The 23,342-nt window shown below is 53.2% G+C and overlaps 6 protein-coding genes across 6 annotated transcripts; 3 read left to right on the top strand and 3 right to left on the bottom strand.

The window, feature by feature from the left end:
- Positions 1-453: 453 nt before the first annotated feature.
- M406DRAFT_68786 (uncharacterized protein) lies at positions 454-2,007 on the top strand (the record flags this gene model as incomplete). The annotated part of the gene is made up of 1 exon (XM_040925200.1): positions 454-2,007. The coding sequence occupies one exon, from the start codon at positions 454-456 to the stop codon at positions 2,005-2,007; it is 1,554 nt and encodes a 517-aa protein (XP_040777407.1).
- A 2,267-nt stretch (positions 2,008-4,274) lies between these two features.
- M406DRAFT_255482 (alpha/beta-hydrolase) lies at positions 4,275-5,906 on the top strand (the record flags this gene model as incomplete). Its single annotated transcript, XM_040917034.1, has 1 exon — positions 4,275-5,906. One exon carries the CDS (start codon positions 4,275-4,277, stop codon positions 5,904-5,906), a length of 1,632 nt encoding a protein of 543 aa, XP_040777406.1.
- A 272-nt stretch (positions 5,907-6,178) lies between these two features.
- Positions 6,179-6,864, bottom strand: M406DRAFT_68784 (uncharacterized protein; the record flags this gene model as incomplete). Its single annotated transcript, XM_040925199.1, has 2 exons — positions 6,179-6,466; positions 6,607-6,864. 2 exons carry the CDS (start codon positions 6,862-6,864, stop codon positions 6,179-6,181), a joined length of 546 nt encoding a protein of 181 aa, XP_040777405.1.
- Positions 6,865-13,683: 6,819 nt separating this feature from the next.
- Positions 13,684-15,297, top strand: M406DRAFT_351493 (uncharacterized protein; the record flags this gene model as incomplete). The annotated part of the gene is made up of 1 exon (XM_040922631.1): positions 13,684-15,297. One exon carries the CDS (start codon positions 13,684-13,686, stop codon positions 14,962-14,964), a length of 1,281 nt encoding a protein of 426 aa, XP_040777404.1. The 3' UTR covers positions 14,965-15,297.
- A 503-nt stretch (positions 15,298-15,800) lies between these two features.
- M406DRAFT_68782 (family 43 glycoside hydrolase) lies at positions 15,801-17,150 on the bottom strand (the record flags this gene model as incomplete). The annotated part of the gene is made up of 4 exons (XM_040925198.1): positions 15,801-15,940; positions 16,007-16,465; positions 16,577-16,742; positions 16,863-17,150. 4 exons carry the CDS (start codon positions 17,148-17,150, stop codon positions 15,801-15,803), a joined length of 1,053 nt encoding a protein of 350 aa, XP_040777403.1.
- Positions 17,151-18,790: 1,640 nt separating this feature from the next.
- M406DRAFT_339656 (RdRP-domain-containing protein) lies at positions 18,791-22,845 on the bottom strand (the record flags this gene model as incomplete). Its single annotated transcript, XM_040921468.1, has 4 exons — positions 18,791-19,577; positions 19,700-20,541; positions 20,571-21,038; positions 21,124-22,845. 4 exons carry the CDS (start codon positions 22,843-22,845, stop codon positions 18,791-18,793), a joined length of 3,819 nt encoding a protein of 1,272 aa, XP_040777402.1.
- Positions 22,846-23,342: the final 497 nt, after the last annotated feature.

Here is a 23,342-nt window from a genome sequence, read left to right as displayed (position 1 = left end):
CAAAGAAAATCGCGTCTCACCATTTTTATCTGAGTTTCGTCCGATCTGCCCATTGTTCACTGTTGATTGATGGGCGAAATTTACCACCTCCTCTGAACAATAACATGAAGCTGTCGCGTGAATGTTATTGTGCTGAAATAATAATGACTTCACTATTTTGATCCCAAGCAAAAAAGTGTTGTCCCAATCACTACTACATAACCTCGTCTTTGAATATCGGCCATTACAATTTCTTCCCTGTTTCTATTTCAACCCAGCAACCACTGCAAATCTCATTCTATGTTCTCGTCCAAGCCAACTGGACCATCAAGATTTTGAGCACAAGAGCACATGTACAGTGCAGGTTCTCAGCCAACAGCGACCCAATCTTCACCTGAACTTCACCCAACTCAGCCCAAACAAACCCTTCATACCTTCACACAAACCAACCAGACATCCACAATAACTTTCAAGATGAACAATACCACAAAGAACAACAACAACAAGAAGCGCAGCAGCACCGCCGCTGGTGGCATCAGCAACCCCAAGCCAGCCAAGCAGCCCCGCTACGACCCCTATGGCGACGGCAAGGGGGCTCGCCGAATGCCGCGCTCGCGCGACAAGCACCAGAACTACGAGTACAACCGGCTCGCGGCCACCACTGAGTCCCTCCCACGCAACACGTCCGAGCTGCAGTGGGCCTATCGCGTCTTCGGGCCCGGCCACAGCGTCATTAGCAAGTTGGACCAGGCGCTGTTTGACCTTCGTGATTCCAACCTGCCCCTAGCCCAGACGAGGCGTCAGGAGTTCCAGGAGACTCTTGGTCTTTATGGCGCTGCGTTTTATGAGCGGGTCGGGCAGGCTTATGCTGACTACCGGGCGGAGATCGAGAGGGTGAACGAGGTCGAGTATGAGGAGAGGATGCGGGCGCAGGAAGAAGAGGAGAAGAAGGCCAAGGAGAAGGAGAGGCTGAAGATGGCGTTCGAGACGCAGGACATCATTGACCTGGAGGCTCTGGACAGGAGCCCCACTCATAACAATGCCACCCAGCAAGTCGAAACTGATACAGGAGGACAAACGTCTGCCGCCAATGGTCAAGCGTCTTCCAGCATCCAAGAGCCTGTCAACATCCAAGCGTCTTTCAGCGCCCAAGAGCCTTCCAACAACGTCCAGCAGTCTCAGAACATCCAAGGGCCTTGCAACAGCGACCACAATACCGACAAGCCTGGTACTGATGGTCACAACAGTCCTGCCAGGGGCGAGATCCAAAAGAAGGCAGACGACAACGAAACCATGGACGATGGGACCGAGAATGGCAAGCCAGACAACGGCGAGTCTCACAGCGACGTGAATAAGAAGGAACAGCTGATTCCCGACGAGTACTGGATGAGCCAAGACGAAGCTGACGACGTCCTCAACGAGACGGGCATCCGAATCAAGAAGATGAACAAGATGTGCAAACAGATCACCCTCGTCTACAACAAGGATTTGAAACAGCTCCAGAAGGATGGTCTCGACGAGAAGGTCGATGACATCCGGGGCTACCTCCAGAGCGTCAGCGACTTCACCGGGAACACGCAGGTGGTCATGGAAATGATCGCCGGCGAGGAGAACTGGGTGTGGAAGCGGCAACGCTTCAACAACAAGTCAATCATGACACTGATTGAGACAATTCGCGAGCTGGAGAAACGCGTCAGCGACCTGCTGATCGAGCTCAAAGTTGTGGCGGAGATGGTCCAGGAGTGGGAAGGCCGGCAGAGCAGCATGAAGACGGGCCCGGCTCAAAAAGAATTTGTTGAGGCCTTTCTCGCGCAGGTGAATAAGTTCATCATGGTCGCTTCATCCAAAGCGACCGATTTCAAGAGCTTCGTGACCATGGAGCACGACCTGGGCCAGGCCGAAGCTGAGGACAAGGACGGGATTGATGACGGCAGTGAGCATGAGGGGGATGAAGACCCTGGTGAGGGCGATGATGACGAGGAAGAGATCAAGGAAGTGGTCGAAATCGACGTTGAGGACGAGATCTAGAGATGATCGAATTCGAGGCGGCAGCGAGAGCAGCAATTAGGGCGATATCAAGTCCCCGACCGAGAACTAGACCAAGTCAGCTGGCGAGAAGGATTACTTATAAAAGGTCTGGTAAGGACCATCACGAATCACTGTAGAGTATTAACAAACCACTGAGACCAAGTCAGTACCTAATCAATACTTGATGAATCACCTGCTGCTTGCCACAGATGACACGTGTCTATAACCAAGCCCGTCACACAGCAGGTCTGAATCATCCAGCTTCCCCATTTGTCTAATGTCGATGCTCATTAGGTACGTAAGTACTTTCTCATACAGTGCAGGCTTCCTCATCGTGATATGCGTCACAGCCAGTCGTGAAACCCAATACATTGTGGCTCAGCCGACACTCACCCTACCATGCTGCTCCACCCTTCTGCGCTGTAGGAGTAGACCTATGAGCGCCGCGATCAGTGAATCTGAGCCCTTACAAGGAGTGCATCAGGCATACGGGGTGCACTTACGTGTCCATATTCCCAGGTACCCCGTATCGTACCTGTGAGCTCCCATGGCTCTGCTGATGACCGCCCGCCCAGCCTGAAGGTAGCGCCGGCATGTAGGCAGCTGGAATGTAAGGCACATGGGGAAAAGCCGCAAGTCCCATTACCCCTGGTCCTGGTATTTCGTGGCCATGTTCGCTGTGGGGAAGATCAAAAGGGCCAGTTCCCTTTTCTCCTGCTCCTACTCCTGCTCCTGCTCCTTGATCGCCATTGTCATCTTCATTATCTGTCCCACGGTCATCGCCAGATCTACGAGCAGTAGAATAGTGATATGCACGGCCGCTGTTTTGAAGAGACAGCTCGATATTCGGGGTGCCGTCCAGTAACATGCTCCTCAGCTGGTTCCCCTGTCGAGGGTGGCCGCTCGTTCCACGAACGGCAAGTGTCTTCCCTGAGCCTGTTGGGGCAAGCATTTGCTGGATGGAATCGACGTGCTCGAGCGGGCAGGAGATGACAAATTGAGGCTGTTCAGGACGAGTGTGGTCCGTGACGACAAAAGACACAGCCACATCGTGCTGAAGGCTGCGAGGAACGAGTGGATAGAATTCTGGGAGCGGGTCAGAGGTGAGAGGACTAATGACGGAACCCAGCATCCATGGGCACTGCTTCACGACGAAGGCTAGCCTGTCGAACGACCTCTGAGGATGTGCAGCATGATGAGGACTGCTGCGAGATCCTGACTGCGCCTGTCCACTCTCCCTGGACCGTGTTGTTCCTCCACTTTCAGGCCGGAAAGCCCAGGAGGATGATCTCTGCCTCCTCCGTCCCTGGCCTCCGAACAAAAAATTGCGGTCACGGTCGTTGTGAGGAGACATATTGGCCCAGGGCCAATACAGGATTTCTAAAAAGTGTTGTAGAGAAATCAAGAGCATACTCCAAGGTGACCTAGGAGCCACCATGTCCATAAATCAAGCCGGGTACAATATATATAAGGCATTTCAAAGGTTTCAGAAGATACAAGAACACATCAGGAAATCAAAGAAATGTTGATATTGCAAATATTCCAAAACAAGTATGGGAGGCTGGATCCTAGACTCGATGCTCCCATTCAAGCTGTCAGAATTTGTGAGTAGATGAGCCTTCTCAAGTTTGCTCCTTTGAGTGCTATGATGGCTACCTACAGCATATGAAAGGACCAGGTGTGGGAACTGTCAAGCACCCCAAAGATATCAGCATCCTTTGAGACAGGAAGGGGCACTTTCCAAGCCATCAAATCAGACGTATCCTTGGAATGAAGAAGAGAAGGAAGACGTGGTTGAAATAATAGAGCGAAGGGGGCGTGTGTGTAGAGGACAGGACGAGATGGAGTTGGAAGACGAGGCTGAGGGTTTCCATGAAGGGAATGTTCCTTTGGAGTGAGGAAAATGACTTTACCATACCCCTGTCACCTCAGAAGGAAAGGAAGGGTGTCCCTTGCCTGCCGGATAATCTCTATTCCGCCATGCAGCAGGAGCTCCCCAGAGGACCCCGCCTTCCCGCCATCAGCTCCCAGAACGTCATCCTGGAAACCCCACGGGGGGTCACTGACCTCGCTAGATGACCTACCACAGTAGTAACGCCGACCCCGTACAAAGAGCACGATGGCACCTCGGCAAAGAGGTAAAAAACCTAGTCACTGTGCCCTCTCCTCTCGCCATCTTTGTCTATCCTCTTCTTGAGCAGCTCTCGTACTGTGACCTCGACGTGTAGCTGTCCTCTCTCTCAAAACCCCTCTCAAGATCCTTCGCCATGGCTCAGAACCCAGGCATGCTCTACGTGACGATGCAGCCCAAGCCGGGCCTGTCCCTCGACCAGTTTCACGAGTGGTACAACAACGAGCACGGCCCAACTCGCCTGCGGCTCCCCCAGATATTCAGCAACGGCCTGCGCTACGCAGCCACGGACGCCGAGCAGCCGCACTTCCTCGCGGCCTACGACGTCACCTCTATGCACCACCTCGACACCCCGACATACACCTCCCTGCGCGAGAACAGGAGCCCCCGTGAGGCCCAGACTATTGGCCAGGTCGACGTCAAGCGCTACTTCTACGACCTTGTCTCCGAGCGCAAGGCGCCTTCCTTCCGGCCTATTGAGCAGCTTGCAGACGGCGAGGCTGAGGGCCAGGTATTGGTGGCTGTTGAGAACACCGTGACTGCCGTGGAGGGGGCTGAGCAGGCACTGGACAAGTGGTACGAGGAGGAACACATCCCGATGTTGTCCAAGGTGCCCGGCTGGCTGCGTACGCGCCGCTTCCGGACGGCCACCAGCCTGGACAAGGAGGCGCCCCTCAAGTACCTCATCCTGCACGAATATACTAAGGAGAACGGGCTGGGGGGGCCCGAGTACAAGGCTGCCACGAGCACCAAGTGGAGGGAGGAAATCTTCGAGAAGGTCATAGCCAGCAAGCACAGGAGGACGTACTCGCTCTTCTACGTGTTCGGGCCAGGGCCGAGAGACCTCGCCTCCCTAGCCAAGCTGCCGGCAGAAAAGGCATTTGTGTCCTCCGACGCCAGGATCAGGACAACGCCTCATAACGGCAAGCCTGTACTGCAAGCCTTCATCCCCGTCAAGGATGGTCTCTCGATCCCCTATCAGCTAGAGGGAAATCCAGATCCCAAGGCGCCCACCATCGCCTTCTGCAACTCGCTTCTCACGTCCTTGCAAATGTGGGATCCCCTGGTGGATATACTGAAGGAGGCCCGGCCCGAGTTCCGCATCCTGCGGTTCGACACTCGGGGACGCCATACAGTTCCCGAGCCCCCAGTCGCAGTGACTCTGGATATGGTGTCCGACGACCTGGCAGCAGTGCTATCGGCCCTGCGAATCGAGAAGCTGCACGCACTCATAGGCGTCAGCATGGGCGGCGCCAGCACCCTCAAGTTCGCGCTGAAATATCCAGGCAAGGTGGACCGTTTCATCGCCTGTGACTTTAATGTTAATAGCTCCGAGGCCAACACGCAGGCCTGGAAGGACCGCATTGCCGTGGCCGAGTCGGTCGGTGAGGACGGCACCCCGGGCATCAGGAAGCTGGCGGCCATGACGGTCGAGCGCTGGTTCCACCCGCACACCATGACGGCCAAGATCAATGTCGCGAGCTGGATGACGGAGATGGTGGCCGACAACGATATTCAGGGGTTCAGGTACGGCTGCCAGGCACTGTGGGACTACAATATGCGCGGGGAGCTCAAGGGCTGCACGGTCCCGGGCCTCCTAGTGGTTGGTGAGGGTGACGGGAAGGGCGCGCTGGTCAAGGCAATGGAGAGTTTCAAGGACAGCGTGGGTGAGAAGGGCGCGGAGCTGAAGATTGTGCCTGAAGCAGGACATCTGCCCATGTGCGAGAGCCCACAGGGCTTCTGGGACGCCATCAGTGGGTTCCTGTAAGACCAACAACTAAGAGTTTGGGGAAAGGAGGTTGTTGACACGATTGATTTGTATGATGTAGTCTTGCTCCCAGAAGACGAGAAATACACTACAATGAAGCGAACTGTAATCTCACCAGCAAGACGGCATTCTGTTGTTGCTGTTGCCCTGAAACCAACCCCCCCCCCCCCCCCCCCAAAATCCGTTAGGGTTTTGCACGCGGTAGCGACAGTCCCTTGCCTCCCGTGCGAGCAAAGGCAAAAAGAAGACGGCCTCAGTGCGACCATGATCGATCATGCTGCAACAGCTGCAGCAGCAGCATCCGCACCCTCCTCCTCCTCCTCATCCTTACCCTCCTCCTTGCCGCAGCACTTCTTGAACTTGCGGCCCGAGCCACAGTAACACTTGGCACCCCTGGACATGGGCGGGACTCCGAAGCTGGCTATCGACTGCGTCCTCTCCTGGGCCACCTGGAGCATGAGGTGCCTCGCCTCCTGCTTAAGCGTGATGTCACAGGCCGGACTGTTGCAGCACGCGACGGTCATGATGATCACGAACGGGTCGTCGACCTTGTGTAGGTACTATTCTCATTCTCTGCATGTCAGAGTGCAAATTGATTTCCTCCGTCCTTTTTCCCCCTCTCATTATGATCACCACCACCAACACCACCAGCAGCCACCTAAAAATGAAAATTCAGGCCTTGGAGAACAGTAAAACTCACCGACATGGGCGTGGCGACGACGGTGCTCGAGGGCCTCTCGCAGGACTTGGCCGAGCACTTTGCCTCGCAGGCGCCCAGGGCCTCGCCTGCGTGCTTCTTGATGACGGGCGCCATGGTCATCTCGAACATCTTGGGCATCGCGGGGTTTGTCAGGGCCTCGGGTCCGATGAGGGACTTGGGCACCTCCTCGTGGAAGTCGAGCTGGCGCTTCTCGCAGAGAAACTGCATGCGGACTGACTGCTTGGCGGAGCTCGACATCTTGAAAGCTGCTCTTAGTAGGATGGGGGATTGTTGTCGTTGTTAATGCAATGTAAATGTGCGTGACGGGAAATTTGAAGCGAGGTGAGCTGGAAGTAAAGGAACGCCGCTGGTGCTGATTGATGCTGATGCTGCTGATGCAAAACGCTGAGCGGTGCTGTTGTTGTTCCTGGTATACAAGTCAAGAAAGAGGGTTGGGCCTTGGAAGAACGGACAACAATTGTAATATGTAAAAGAGAAGTATAAAACGATTATGACTTTTTCTGCTGCCAAACCCAGCGTGCACGCTCTTTCGTCTCCCTTAATGATCGTGTTAATAGTCCTTCTTTTCAATGAATTGGAATGGTCCAAGGAGGGGGGGGGGGTTCGAGACTCGAGGTGAGAAGCCCCCCGGGGCGCAAAGTAAGGAGTAGGGGCAGAGTGGAGGTCCACACCCGCTGCCGCAGCGCCCCGGATCCATTAGCTAAGCTCCCTAAAGGAGTGGCTCGGCGGCCCTGTTTCTGATACGTGTTCATGCTGGACAGGTTACCCTCCCCTGAACTCCCCTCAACGAACCCCCTAATCGGGGATTGAATTACCCCAAAATAGGGGTCCAAGTCACGTGGCCACCTCAACTCTCAACGCATTGACATGCATGCGTGGAAGATGGGAGAAACTTGGGACAGATGGTAGAGCCAAAGAATGTGCAGACAACCGGTTCGAGACAACCTTGTGTGTATTTGTGCAGCATGTGCAGTCATGCTAGGTTACTGCTGTGAGACAACCAAACCGCAGCTGCCACCCCCCCCCCCCCAAAAAAAAACAGTCTGGAGGGAGAGAAATATGGAATATTACTTAAAAAGCTTGTTACTCAGTCATTGCTGAATTAATCAGCCGCTGGCCATTCATCTGTACAAGCTCGCAGAATCATTAAATTACCGCACTTCCTCTGAAACCCGAAGCTCCGTCACGCCGCCGGAACCCTGGTCGACTGGGTCCAGATCTATATACCTGAGTGAACGGATGTGTGACTGTCGCAAGTAGTCCATACAATGATGGACATGTGAAGCTCTTGAATGTTGCCCAAATACTCGCTCTGGGTGCTATCGGTTGTGTTCCCGCGTGACTCCCTTATGATGTTCTTATGTAGGTCATGAGTGTGAGCAAGATGATTGATGCTCATCCTGATGAGTTTTCCGAAGGCCTAGGGAGAAGATAGCTTACTAGACAGTGAGATTGGGGTAGACAGCGAGGCTGGTGATTTCAGGAGACACGAAGAGACGCTCCACGAGTCCCCCAGCCCCATCAATTGATACGTAGGCGTGTGGCCGCATTCTCAAGGAGCTTCCGAAGGCCGGTCTTCCGATGCGAAACTGGAGTAGGACTGTTCTGACACTTTGTAGGTGGAGGTAGACTGGCCTGAGCCTTTACACCAGCCTCGAGGGCTTGATCGATGCGTTTCTCCAGGTCACGCATGTATTCCTCACGGTCTTCCGGGGCGACTTGATCAGCCTCTGCCTGGCGGTTCATGAGGGCTGCCCGCCAAAAGGGGTTTGAGAGTGACATGATGAGATAAATGGTTTTGATAGAGACAACAGAAATTGCTTCGATAATTGTTCAAGTTGGGTTATTTGCGTGCGTAATACACCCCATCAGCTGTATCAGAAGGCGAAGTGTGAAGTGCTGTTATACACTACAACGCGAAATTGAGAGGGCGGGAAATTGTTGCTAAATACTGTTTGACACGTTGGCATATTGGATTGCTAGCTAAGCGTGGCATTGTGTATAACCCGAAGGAGACTTGTATCTGCTGACAACATGTCTGGAAGCTCAGAAGGATTAAGAAGGGCTGAACAACACCCAGGACCAATCAGAAGAAATCACGGAATACACAATGTGAAGATCACCACTTTCCCAGACAATAGCGAATGAGATCAACAAGACTGGGCTCATGATAATGCCGTCAGAGTGGTATTTATGCACTGCTTTTCGTTGTGCAATGTCACACCGCTTGAGGCTTTTGATAGTCCGCTCAAAGGAACATGTGCCAGAACTCCTTCGGAATCACGAGGCAACGCGCACGTCGAATACGGTCAAGGAGGGGAAAAAATGATACACGAGTTAAGTGAGGTCTCAATACCACGTAGCTTTCGATGATGATATAATAGAGTAAAATGAACTGTCATAGTCTTGTCCATTGAGCACGCTTCAGAGTGCCTTGCAAAGCAGTGTGAAGTGTGACGGCGGGAGTCTATAAAATGGACCTCAATCCACAATTTATTTTCCTCCTATTCTTATTCAAACTCTAAGAGCCCAGACTGAAGTCACAATTCAATGCAACATAGCACCTGTGGGCGCTGATATCACCGGCATGAGCTCGAATCCCTCACCACATCCCCGCGTGCCACACAAGGACGCTCAAATTTCAAAGTATACGGCGAGCAAGTATTGATGGTGACACTGGCCCCCTCACAAGTTGGTTGTACAGACCCACAGAAGATGTTTCGAATGCATGTCTGCGATAACAGTGATTCGGACCGTTGGTAAGCCCTTGCGGTCACACTGTAGAGTCCAGATGCAGCAGCCCAAGTGTAACGCGATTACGTCTGCTCGTGGGGGCAGCTTTCGCTTCATGAATAACCTTTAGACCACTTTAGATTCCTTTGATCGCCGTCTGTACATGGCGTCCGGTGTAGTAGTAGTGGCAGAGTTTGGGTCTGCTATGCCACCCAAGCATTGTTGAGACCTTCTTCTGCACTTTCTGTTGCTACGGACACACAGACTCATCATGGAAGTCTAACCCATTTTCGCCACAAACCTCCCCACCAAGAGTCCTTTTGTCATACGGCCCGTCTGAATACAGCATAGTCATGTAATATTGTGAAAGCATCGGGGCTGCCGGTCTATTAGCTCGAGGGCTCCCGATTTGTAGTAGGGTTAAGGGTTGCCTGGTTCTTTCCTAAGTACGTAGCAGCTGGCAATGAAACTCTGCAATACGACCACCGTGGACAGTACACTAATGACATGCGCAATCACTGGCTACACAAAGAGTCTCGAGTGGCGGCGGCGAAAGGTGCTGCAGCGAATGGTGTTTCTCTATCTCCAAAATGTGCAGATTTACTCCGAAAAGAAATTCGACCCACTCGAGTTCATCGATGGGGATGGAGGCCTCGGGGTAAAAGCAATGAGCTGCGAGTTATGCCTAATCCTACGCTGCGTCGCGTTCGCTGGCACCGCATATTGTCGCCTTGCTCACTCATTGGCTCTCAATTCTCCTCTCGTACAACTATGAACGTTACACTGCTACGGAAGAAAGGAAGGAAATGTATGATGAGATGCTATCAGATGATCTCCCTGACAGCGAGGTCGGCAGACTCGCTTGATCAACGGCCGAAAAAGAGGAGTGGTCCAGAGGCAGGAATATGTCCTGCTTCTCAACTACTAATCGTCACGATGTGGGTAATTCCTGCGTGAAGGATGATCGATTCCAAGCTATCATTTGGAGATTTCCAGACCATAGTTATACAGAGCTTGGTTGGTTGAACTCTTGAACAATTTCAGGTTGAGGTGATTATTTCAGGCTGCATTTCAATGAATTGGTTTGAGGATCGAAGAGTGCCTCACTGGGCTACATAGAATTCTTGATCGAATCTCCCTGGCAATGTTTGCCGCGGTATCCAGCTCTTCATCATTAGAGGGATCTTCCAATGCTATATGATCATACTGGAGCCTGTCAATTTTCGAGGCGAAAAGGATTGCCTGATAAGTGTCAGTACGGTGCTGGCTAGTGTTCCATGACCGCTGCAGGATGATCGAATTGATATGTGACATGCTTGCATTTGGCACTTGGTACTTTCGCGCCCCTCCCCCCACCTTGTGTCGCTCACCACCAGCCCTAGTGCGCGCAAGCCAAATAGGTACTGTCACAACAAGCTGGACAGCTCCTGCCGCAAAAAGTCTAGGTGCCTAACCACTGTGCCTGGCGACTGCTCCTTGCTGAGCCACTGTGGTTTCCAGTTCCCACGCTCTTTGTTGCTTCATCGTCCTCATCTAAGCCGAAGCTGCTACATCCTCAGCTGCTGCAATAACACACTGCCCCATAGCTGATCTCGTTCTGCATGACCTACTGACAAGCTGACACAAGGTACAGCCGAGCGGGCGAGTTGCATCACAGCCAACAAGGAAAAGATTGTGATTCTTGGTCCTTCCCTCAGCAATTCCAGGCCCGACATCGAGGCTACGCACCAGGCGAGCATATCTACGACTGCCAAGAGCGGCACATCTTTGATGCAGGGCCCGAGCATACCAGCCTAAGTGGAAGATGATGACGGAGAGGACTTCACTCGTGTCTGATAGCACCACATGCCAGTAGCCTCGTTGGTATTCAAGGCATGACCCATTTTGGCTGGCTCCTGGTGGCGAGGCGGGCGACCTTTGCTCAGCTGTCGAGGAGGCTGGGCTCGGCAAGTCCGCAGATGCAAAGACTAATGCAGTTGGCGATGTCGCAGCGCATCTTCCACGAGACGGACGCGTGCGGAGAACCCCTAATAGTAGCTCGAAGAGCTTACCACAACTTGCAAGATCTTGACGAGGCCGAGGTACAAGGACAGGTGGACATCACCAACCATACCGACCCTACTTCATCCGCGCTATCACAGCTGGTCCGACGTGCATCTTGCGAGGCCTCTTTCCGGTTGCTCAAGCATGGCTCCAGGATTGGCCTTGACGATGTTGTCATTCTGAGGCTAGAGAAGGTGCAAAACAAAGGAGGGGGCAATGCGTGATGGGATCATGAGCATGAATGTGCTGTCTAACTCGGGCGATCTTGGGTTGGTGGTGGGCCTAAGTGATTATTGATCTTCGAGGAAGTGGACCGAGGCTTCCGCTTCAGGGTGGTAGATGGCCTCCAGGGGATCGGGGGTGTGGATCTTGAAGGCCGAATAGAAGGACAGCCTGCGGGGCTGATCAGACGTGGAGATGCTGGTCTGTTCCGCAATGCTTCTGGCGGCGACTCGCGTTTCTGATGGAAGATACCCTTGAGGCACTTATCGATGACACGATTTTCCAGCGATGAGATGCCTGAACCATACATTGAAGGCGGTGAGACCTCAAACAACCATGGAACAGATCACCACCATATTTGTTACCAGTCCTGCGCTGTTTATTTACCCAGTTGTCAGAACCGATTTGCATGATATCCCTTGCTCTGGAAGAGGACACCCTGTTACGTGGGCTGCCCGTACAATCCCAACACCGGGATTTTGAATCGCTTGATGAGGGACACTGCCGCCAACGCGAGACCACGATGCTATGGGGAGATTGGAAGGGAAGTATTCGGCTGTACAGTCTGCCATGCAAAACCGAGCAGATGAAGTCATGAGTTAGGCTGGTTGGCTGGATGAACCGTGGCAGCCCCATTTCCCTGCATTTTCCCACATGTCCCATTACCCGCATTTCCCCTCCCGCTCAATGCCATGGCCAATTGAGACAGGGCTCGGACAGCTGCATGGTGGACCGGTGAGGAGGCACGCACAGCCTGCACGGCATTGTTTGACAAGCTGCTCAGAATGATCACATGATGTGGTGTCAGGCCAGAGGGACAGACCTGAACAGACCAGGCCAAAGGATGGAAGAGCGAGAAAAAGAAATAGAAAAGCAAAAGACCGGGCATCGGAAGTCGGTGAGGCTTTTGTCAGCCGACTATTGAGCCGTTAGGTGCTCCCTTTAGAAGGCGCAGGTCGACCCCCACCTAAGCTCGACTCTCGACAGGCGGACCTGGACACCTGCAACTCGACGTCATATGCTCACGGTCACCCTGTTGGGGCTGTTGTCAGCAGCAGGCCCGGCATTCAAGGCCAGGCTGTGTCTCTGAGGAATGTCGCAGCGTCATCTGGACCTGGAAATAAGCTTTGGACATAAGTACGACCCGGCCACGAGATGACGTCTGCAGCAGGACAGGTGTCATGTCCCTATTGTCTGCGTCGCCTGCCCGATCTGCGCGTCTCAACGGCTCACTGTGAGCCTCGCAGGCCTCTCGGAGCCTGTCATATATTCCTGAGGCTTGTGTCCCCTCCAGAGAACCCGCCTCTGTGCGAAGGTTTATACACCGCTGCAGCGCCAGCACATCAGGCCAAGGCCCAGGTTGATCCTCCATTTCGCACCCTCTGTAGGGATTCACTCTAGTTCCTCTAGATCGATCGCACAAATCGCCTCTTCTTCTACCACCCCGCAAAACAACATCCCAAACAAGCAAAGCTGCAGAGACCCCTAAATCCTTTCCGGGCCTGGCTGCAGCATCGCTCAGGACTACATATACAGCTTTTATTGGAGAGTCAACCGTGAGATCCGGCCTTGCGTTGGGTCTAGTTGGGATCCTGCAGCTTTATTTACCATCAACAGAAGGGGCCCGTCTCACCCGAGGGTCAGATCTGCGGTGTCTGCTCGGCCAAGGTCGCTGGAAACTGCCAGCGCCCCCCGCCACAAGCGTCGATCTCTTGTAGCGCGCAGGAGTGGTGTGTTCACTGGGATCAACAGTCGCAAGCTCCAGTTTCCAGGAGGTTGGGACGCTGGCCAGTAGGGGGGCCTGTTTCAATGCTGGATCCTACATCCTTGCGGGCCCAAACGTCACCTTATTAACCCCCGTTGCGCAGTTGTGCCTTTTTCTGGCAGCGCCTCTGCACACCACTTCTGAACGATCACACCCACACACCCGTCTTATACTTTTTCTTTCTAACACTCGAAAGTGGACTTTTTCAACTCCTGTCGAGGACACATCCCCGTTCACTCCTCGGTTTTGTATCACTCATCTCTGCCATTGTCTGGTACGAGCCATTCTCTACCATGTGGTCCTACGACAACGGTTCCAGCCGTCGAAGCAGGGACAATCCCCCGAGCTCATCACGCCGTTACTATGGTCCCGTCTACGACCAACCTTATTACGACGACGGCCCGCTGGCATCATCAGTTCCTTCCTACGATCGGCATCGTCGCAAATCTGTCCCGGTGAACTCAACTCTAGACGAAACCAGACAGCCGCGGCGTGCCGCTGTGATCGCATCAGACGATGGATTTGACAAGCCCTTTGCGAGAAGTGGCTTGGCCGACCCTTACAGCGGAGCTTCTTCTCGTCATGATGTTGAGGCCAAGACAAGCGACCGGCACAGACATTTCAGAGACAAGCGCGGGACATACGAGATAGACGAGGGCCAGAATCTGAGGAGAGCAAAGAGCTACAGCCCCCACAGGGCAGCGAGGGAGGCAGAGGCCCCACGGCGAGTCTCACCAGATGCAACGTCAAAGTCAGGCTGGCAGGAAGCCGACTACGCGGCCCCTGCCCGTCGGTCGTCGACCAGAAAGGGCAGAGAGCAGCAACAGCAGTACTACGACGAGGAGCCTTCGGCTAAATATGGAAAACCCCAAGATCGCGCCAGGACTGCCTACGATTATGGCGGTGGGGCTATGGGGTCAACCATACCGACGGCGAGAGACTACCCGCCTTATAAGTCGTCGCCCCTGACTTCTTCTTCGAGGGCGGCTCCTGAAGAGAAAGTCGGCAAGCACTCGCGAGGCCGAGACAAGACATACTATCAAGACCCTAGCCCTTCCTATGCAGAAGCTGAGCCACCCCGTCGAGACCGCCGGGGCAGGCATGCAGAGGACAGGCCCAGCTGGGAGGATGATGGTTACCCCCCCAGATCACGAGCCAAGCAGAGACCTCCGCCGGCGGATGACTACGAGGACCCCTACGCGTCGGCACCTCGACAACGCCACCGGCAGAGTGTGCCGCCGCAGGCCCGCTCGCGCCACGAGGATCCCTCTGAGGATCCATACGCTCCACCACGGCGGCGGGCGACCTCGGCCAGCCAGGGCGCGTATGGTGGCTACAACAACCCTGACGCCCGGGACAGACGATATCAGGATGATGACGGGTACGGCTCGTACGGTGCGTCTGGTGGTGCGCAGGCGGGGCCGGGCGGCAGCAGAAAGAAGGACAAGAGCAAGAAGATTGGCAAGCAAGCCGGCAAGCTGTTCATGACGCACGCGTTCCCTGTCATCAAGCAGGAGGCGGTGCCATTCCTGACCAAGGCGGCGCAGGCGTACTTTGAGTCGTCGAGGAAGTGAATTTGAGGCAATGATATTGTTAGGATGGAAGACTGTGATGTATGCGACATGATTGATGAGCTTTTGTTTCCTTTGTATGATGTGCACGGATTTGGAAAATGGGCATCAACGGCAACGAGGAGACCTGGTACGGGCGCACTTGGGAGACCTTTCTGACCCTCTTTTGTTTCAGTGACGTTGTCGACGACACGAAGTCATGACATACACATTTTTGAGACTGTGGGCATGGGCTAATAGAAAGGAGCAGCATGACGGGATACTGATTTGGATGATGAGAGAGGAGAAAGTGTATTATGTATACATGCCAGATCTACTCAATACTTTACTCTTGTACAAGTAACAATGATCACTCATTTCAATAGAAAACATGGTTCGGAGCCGCCTGGGTCTGAGAGCCACAGCGGAGAATGACTTCACCAATATTGCTACTATCACCAGCCTTCACTGACTCGGCTTGGGGTGTGTGGTCTTCTTTTCACCCACCTCGTGAGTTCTCTGGCAGCATATATGGGTGTGCTCTTTACCTGGCAGTCCACAATGGAATGATATGGGCTTCGAACCTCTGCATTAATCGATTCTGCTCCTGGAGCTTTATGACAGAATGTACATCAGCCAGAAAGAGACGCAGGCGATATTGTCTTCGCCCTCTCCGTCACACACAAGACAATCTCTCTTTTGTGTCTCAGCATGGAATCGCCTCAGCCGCCACCGCCACTGCCAGCCCATGAGAAACACAGCCCCTTTACTTGTTTAATGTCTCTGATTTAGCTCATCGTTCATGTGAGAGAGGAGCAGCATCAATCGCCGTCCATCTCGAGAGAAGTAAAAAAAAATTATCACAAAGCGTAGGGAACAGGCCAGCCAGTACTCCATGACAGCGCATTCCAGCCAAACTGGTAGTCTGCATCGGCCAGACCGATGTTCGTATCCGCTACATTCGATTCAAGAAGGACCATGTCAGCTTCCATAAGCCTTCCTAGGGCATTTCGAGTCGTTTCTTCCCTTCATTTCTTAAGAAATTTACAATAATGGAGAAACTCACCATAATGATAGTAGAGAACCGCACCGTCATAGTCAGCATCAACCAGCAGGCCCTGCCCACCAGGCCCATAGACATAGTCATGGCTAGCAAGCACCGTCGTGCCGCCGCTCTCGGTACAGTCGACACCATTCTCGTCGACATAGGGCCCGCTGACGCTCGTGCTCCTGCAGACGCGGATCGAGTACTCCTCGCCGGCGGCGGGCAGGTCCGTGTCGTAGCCGCAGCAGGCGCCGGCGCTGAAGAAGAGGTAGTAGTAGCCCGTCGAGCCGCGCAGGTAGATGAAGCTGGCCTCCTCGGCGTGGTCGGTCGAGGCGTTGTAGGCGATGTTGTACGAGGACCCCGACGGCGCCGTGGGCGGGTTGGTCATGGCTACCTCGTAGATGTCGTCCCAGAAGGACCCAAAGGTCATGTAGTAGGTGCCGTCTGCGGCCTCGACAACGGCTGGGTCGATGGCATTGTCTGAGACGGAGGGGGTTTTTCATGGGTGCGTGTAAGTGGGGTATTCCTTTCATTCTTCTATCTTTCATTCTGGGTCCGTTGGAAGGGGTGGTACTGTCTGATCTGACTTACAGGCTTTAGAAGAGGAAGACGCGATGCCTGTGGCACCGTGGTCCGTCCAGGACCCAACCTCCATCGTGGTGGACGTTGCGTAGCCGATGGCCGAGGACTGGGTGCCAAATGTGCTGATGGCATAGTACATGTAGTATGTGCTGCCAACCAGAATCACCATGGGAGCCTAGCAGAGTGATTGGTCAGTCTCATGTCTCTCCGTTCCTCTTCCTCCACCCCCTTTCCCTAATAGCTAGATTCTTTTTTGGGCCAGTCTTTTGCGAATGAACAATGTATAACCACATACCCAGAGGTCCGTGTTCCCAGTCAGGTCAATAGAGCTCCCATCAGGTAGAGCATAGCCATCATTGGTCCACGGCCCGGTCAGTGCTGGGGCCGAGTAGACGCCGACGCCACCGCCGGTCGCGAAGCGGAAGTACGTGCCGTCCGACCTCTTGACGACGGCCGGATCATGCGTCCAGCAGTTGCCGCTGCAGGCCTCCGGGTCCGGGTACGCCCCACGCACCAGGCTGGGCAGGGCAGCGAGGCCCAGCGCCAGTGATGACAGGCCCCTGGTAAGCTGGCTCAGGATCATGGTGACGATCTCGGATCTTGCCGTGGACTTGAAGTGTGGAGGAGTGTTGTTAATTAATTGCACCAGCGGAGAGCGATCGACGACGACACCTCTTCTCTCTTCTCCCACCCATTGGCACCAATGATCATATGCTGCGACCACCTCATGATTATATTTCTGGTGTTCGACCTGTCACACAGAGATCTCGACAATGCGCGCTGGGTGGTTGATTGGTGGGAATCCTAACGCTGGGCGACCAAGTCAATATTACATCTATTATGGAATGCGGAGGACGGAGCCTCCATCTTTTTTCCTTCCGCATCCTTCTCTGTACCCACATTCAAGAAGACTCATGAGATGCAGATGCCAGCTAGGTGAAGGGGCCCGGAGACAAGTCACGAGGGCCAAGCCCTACGTGGCCCAAAGTGGCAGGTCGTGTGCCAAGTGGGCATAAGCGTGAGGAATAATACATGCCGTGCATTGTCACTGGTGCAAGTCAGGGCGACTGCATCCAAATGCCGACGTCTAATGAGTGGGTCGGATCCCCAACTGATGTGAACGTTACTCCCGTTTCCCAAAAGAGCCCAGGAGGAAAGGTGAGCATATTCACAATAGTACCGACATGTTCCTGACTGACGGGAATACTGCATACCTTCCTTTACATTCCCATTTTCCCAATTTCCCCCCAGCCTGCTGACTCGTCTCACTGACTTGTGTGGTTGAGTGTCGTGACCCCAAATCTACTGAACCGCGCCAATGAGCGAGGCTGAAGCTCTCGGCATACCCCGATCAGGGCAGGTCACCGGATCCATTAGATAGACAGGAAGGAAAAAAAATAATTCCACATCAGATAATCAGAGGGAAGGATAACAAGAGAGGAAAAAAGGGTTGTGTGGGATGCAATATGATTAGAGCGCGTCTAGAAAAGAGCATATATGTTAATTACAGCGTCAATTCAGCGAAATCAGTAATTCATTACAATGGCAAGGGCAAGAGACACGACACTTACGAAAACGAGACCCCCTAGACAAGTACCCCGTCATCACGTGGACTTCTATCCATGGGCTTTGATCCACCGTTCAAATTCGTCATAATGGTATATGGCTTTCCATGGGCGTCGTCAACTTGCGTGCCTCTTCATAATCGACGTACCCTTTGTGAGTGGATCACAAGGACTAGTCCAAATGCTGCACCAGGTGGCTTTCATTGCCTGCCCACATCTCCAGTACGTACAAAGACTTCCACCTGTAGCTCCAGTGGGACGCCGCGTACATGTTCCTCGTGCTTAGTTGACCCGAATTTGGGCACAGAACAATACTGATTGCGCCCATAACCGGACACCTTTGCCTACCAAAAGAAAAGAAATTTAAGGAAAAAGGAAAAAGGAAAAAAGGTGAAAGGAGGAGAGAAGAGAAAGAAACATAATAACACCTTCAGAATGAGTTGTCCTTCGAGCTCCGATACATACTGCTCTCGAGAACCCCAATAAGCCGAACAGCTCGCACTGACAAGGTCAACTCACCTTGCTTGATCTGTTCTGCTGCCCAATACACAACCACCAGGTGATCTGGCCCATATATTTCTTCCTCGCTTCCGACGGCCTCAAGTAGTGACTGCAAGGCACCGACGCCCATCAAGAGCTCTTGGAAGGTCTCTGAATCTCATTTACCACTGCAGCCGGCCGCCACGCCGCGGCTTCGGACCCCAGGGTAACCACCGCCAACGTGTCCGCGATCGAATTTGCTCAGCTCGGATAAGAGTGCACACGCTGCCACCACTCTAAAGCTTTGCATGTTCTCATACCTCGACCCATCGGGACTGGCTGACTTTTCATTGCCGACGTAGACACAGGCAAGACACAGATGCAGGCTGTCGTGTTCTGTTTCGTACCCCGTCAGTGGCGCATGTGAATCACGAGACACCTTCCTCATCAGGCCTGTGATCCAGTCGCAGATGCGCCCAAACTCATCTTTGAGCTTAATGCTTTGGTCTCGCTGGCGGTGAGTCTGGATGCCAGATTTGTTGTGGATGTTGCCGGTGAACACTTCCAGCTCTGTGATCGGGTTGATAGGGTGCTCCGAGTATTGATTCATCGCGTTGGAGACGGCATCTTCGTACCAGCCGCGGATGTCCCGCGCAGTCTTCATGTGGAAGACATACCCTTCCGTTTGGTCAACGATAGCTTGATAGCGCGGCCGAATGGCGATGAGGAAATCATCCCAGAATGAAGCAGACCGCGGCTGAAATTTTGATTGGACGTCCTCCCGCCATATCTTCTTCTCGTCGACTGCTCGATACAATTGACCCAGAATCTTGTCCGATCTATAATAGCGATGGCGCTGGGGAGAGAACTGATCCTCTTCAGCGTCGGCCGCGGGCTCGACAATATTGTCGTCGAGTCTAACGTCTGATTTGTCTATGACGTGAACGTCTCCCCCAGGAGCGAGACTTTATCGATGCTCCGTCAGATATAGACGAGGAGGGGAAGAAGAAGAAAGAAAGAAAAAAAAAAAAAAGAGGGGGGGGGGTTGGACAGAAATAAAACCTAAGTGCTGCAAAGGAGAACTCACAAGTCGGGCCTGTATCTCTCTGCTCTTGGGAGCTCCTTGAGGTCGACCGCTAAACCTGTCTTGGAGTAGTCGACAGCCGTCGAGTGAAAACGTGACAACGTCAAACAGTCATCATGCAGGGTACCGGTATCTCGCTGGTCTGCCAAGATCATGTGTCTTGTTGCGATGACACCAAGGTGGTCTGACTTCATGAAATCAATGAAGAAATCGGCCATATCCTCTTTGGTCACTTCACGGTCTAGGCCCACCGGCGCCACTCGCGGATAGTCTGCTGGGGCGAAGACTGTCGCGCGTCTGGCCTGTTCATCCCAAATGACGTTATAAATATCACCGTCTAGGTCGCCCCCAGACAGCTGCGAAGGAAGATCATGGGTGCCGTGACGACTGAAGACAATGACATTCATGTGGTCTCGCAGAGGATGGCCATTTGGCGGATTTGCGAGCAATGGTGCTTGGATGTCACCCGGGTGAAGCGCTGGAGACCGCGTAACAAGCACACGGCCTCGAGTTGGGGGTGGGGGAAATCGCTCTTCGCATCTATCGTAGGTGACGTAAACCTCGTTCTCTTTCAGAAAGCCAGTCTCGTCCATGATACCGAAGAGAGTAATGCCATTCTCAACAGGAATCCGAGCTTTGTGCTTCAAGAGGCGCAGTTCTCGAAACACAACTGCCTTTACTACCGAGCACATAAAGTGGTCATTCTGCCAGTCGACTCCCATCTTTGCTGCTTGTCGGAAAAGATAATCAAAGCGAATATTTTCCGCGATTTTCTTGTGCTTCAAAAAACCTGCGACGTTGTCTGTGTCAGTCATCACCTCTCTGATCCGCTTCAGCTCTGTGTTCTGCATTGAGAGAAACACGATGGATCAACACCCATGTCTTCCAGTATCTTGATCATCTGGCGGTTCAGTACGAGTGGGATCGGCTTCGAAGCCATGTCACAGATCTCGAGAACCCTGTCGTCATCGCTAGCAAATTTAGTCATGGAGGGCCTGAACCGGATGACGGACCCATTACTTCTGGAATCCACTGCTATCATGCCCTTGGTGCCTCGGCAGCGTATTTGATACGCGGTTGGAGGGTTTGCTTTCTGGGGTAGGATGTCGCTGATGATGTCGATGACATCCCATGTAAGTGTGCCAACACCGTCACTGAAGACACGAGTGCCATCTTCAGACGTCACGTCTTCTATATCTTTGACTTTTATCCCGTGCTCGTCGAGGGATATCGAGAATGGAGTCTCAGAAAAGGCCTGACCAATACGAGCAGCGCACCGCGCTGGGGATCGAATTTTCGAGAACTGACCCAGCGCCTTGATGATCGAGAAGTTTGTTCGAAACTCATTGTCGTGATAGAACGCGGCGGAAAACTAGCCAACTCCTTAGTCAGTCCCACATGTAGTCCTATGTCATGCCAAGACTTACCCAAGTGCTGTGCGATCTCAATGAAGAATGCGAGAATCCCAAGAAACCGTATATCCGTCCCGCAATCTGAATGCCTGTGCTGAAGACATGTTTGAACCTGTCCCAGACCTCAGCTAGATCGACTTTGGCATTGTAGAAGAGATCCTGCCCATTCTCGTCGCAGAACTGAACCCGAAGAAAGTATTCGTGGTGTTTGGGGTATTTTCGGAGGATTCGATTCTTGACTTCAAGCTCAGGACCGTGTAGTGTGATCCTGGTAGGCGTGACAGTGGCTCTATAGATTGACGCCAGATTCCGAGTGGATGCTAAGAGTGCTGTTTGCATGCTGATGTTTCCGCGAGCCTCCTTGTCTCTTTTCAACAGGAGAGCAATGATGGCTGTCACCTGAAAGTCCGACGGGTCGCCGTGGGGTTTTGGCCAGTCTATTTCTTTGAACAGCATTCTCATGGCGTTCAGGGAAATAGGTTGTCTTCCAGTGTCTCGGTCTGATTTGAATTTACGCAGCAACTCCTTCAGGAGCGATAGAACGACACTGGGATGAAGATATGCATTGAAGGCCAGAGCCTGTAAATGGAAGAGAATCCCAAACGGCAAAAGTCTTGCTTTTTCCACGGAAGCAAGTTCCTCGAGGAGAGCATGCATGGCGTGTTCCGAGCACCCGAACTGTTGCGGTGCCATTCGCAGAGTGGGAATCGGAAAGCGCACAAAGGGCACAACGTGGTGGTTTTTGAGCGTTCTCATGGGTCTGTGCAAGTCTGAGCCTGTGACTTGGAATTGATAGACGAGACAGTGTCCGACTACCTTGGCATGCTGCTCGTTCAGGCTGCAGACACGGGTGCGTTCGGGTTCTTTGTTACCACTGAGATCGTTCACGAATACCGACTTCATCAGGTCAAGCATGTTTTCCATCTCGGGGTCAATATGACGAGAGGTGGATGGCTTCTCGGGGTTACTCTGATGAAAGAAGGATGGCCCCTCGGATAGAGTCAGATTAAAAGTGTGGTCGAAGGAGCAGACGAGGCTGACGATTGTATCAAGTGAGATCCTAACGATGTGACCGCTCTTGAGCTTGATAAGAAGCGTATGTTTGGAGAACTTCGCTGTGCCAGTGTCTCGGATCTCGACCTCGGGGACGAAGACGAGCCTGTCGCCGTCGAAGACATTGTATCCACAGTTGAGAGATACAAGATTGAGAACCTCGGGAGGATCTTCCTCGACAACGTTGCGCGTGGGATTCGCTTTCTCCTCGGCAGTATACTTCAGAGCTCTGAGAGTGATGGGGTTGGGTTGTCCAGCCACGGCCCTGGGGTCGTTTGGGTTTTTGCTGAGCGAACAAAAGATCTCCTTGCCAGCTAAGTGCAATCTAGATCGGCCCCGATGTCGCTGGTTATGTGGTTTGCGTCTGAAGGCGGAGGCTGTTGCTCCAGCGACTGAAGCGTTGGTTGAAATACTTGTAGAATTACGGCCAGATCTGGCGGTGTTGGAGTTTCGTGGCCCATTTTGAGGCGGCTTATGTTGGTCAAGCTCCTCGCCATGGCTATTCATGAAAGCCTGGCCATGCAACCGCTTGTGGAAGGTGATATTAGCCCATTTCTGTCTCTTGTACTTCTCACAAATGAAGGCATCTTGAGGGATCCCCAGCTTAGCCATGAAGGGTTCAAGTTCCTTTTCGACTGCTTTGTCCGCAAGAAATCTGGGCAGACCGTGCATGTGGACCTCCATTTTACCAGGTCAGAAAGTGATCGTATTTAGAAGAGACTGGACAGGTTGAGGAACTCCCAGAGTGAAACTGGATGGTTGGAGGCAAGGAGGACAATCAGGCTTCAGAGGGCAGCGCGTTTGTGTACGCCATCAAATGCAACTGGGATCCGCTAGCGAGATAGGTTGAGACTTGAGGAGACTAACTGAGAAATCAGAAGAGCACAAGGATCCGGGGACGGTGGATTTGGGCTAGGAGAAGGAGGGTATTTGAATTTTGCATGTCAAGAGATAGGAAACAAGAAGAGAAGGCAAATAACAACTTGAGGCTCCAGGAGCTGAATATGGAGGGGCAGCTGCCCCCCCCCCCCCCCACAGGGGTCCTGAACTAGGCGGGCCAGGGTCCTGGCGCTCTTAGCGCATGGAAGCACTCACTGGCTTGCCTCTAGCGCATGCAGGAGGCCCGCCAGGCTAGGGCGCATCCTTGTCCATGATCATGTAAGCATTTGACTGAAGACCAA

This window comes from Cryphonectria parasitica, assembly GCF_011745365.1.
Source record: "Cryphonectria parasitica EP155 unplaced genomic scaffold M406scaffold_4, whole genome shotgun sequence".
Classification (NCBI taxonomy): domain Eukaryota; kingdom Fungi; phylum Ascomycota; class Sordariomycetes; order Diaporthales; family Cryphonectriaceae; genus Cryphonectria; species Cryphonectria parasitica.
This window is presented reverse-complemented; position numbering and strand designations above follow the sequence as displayed.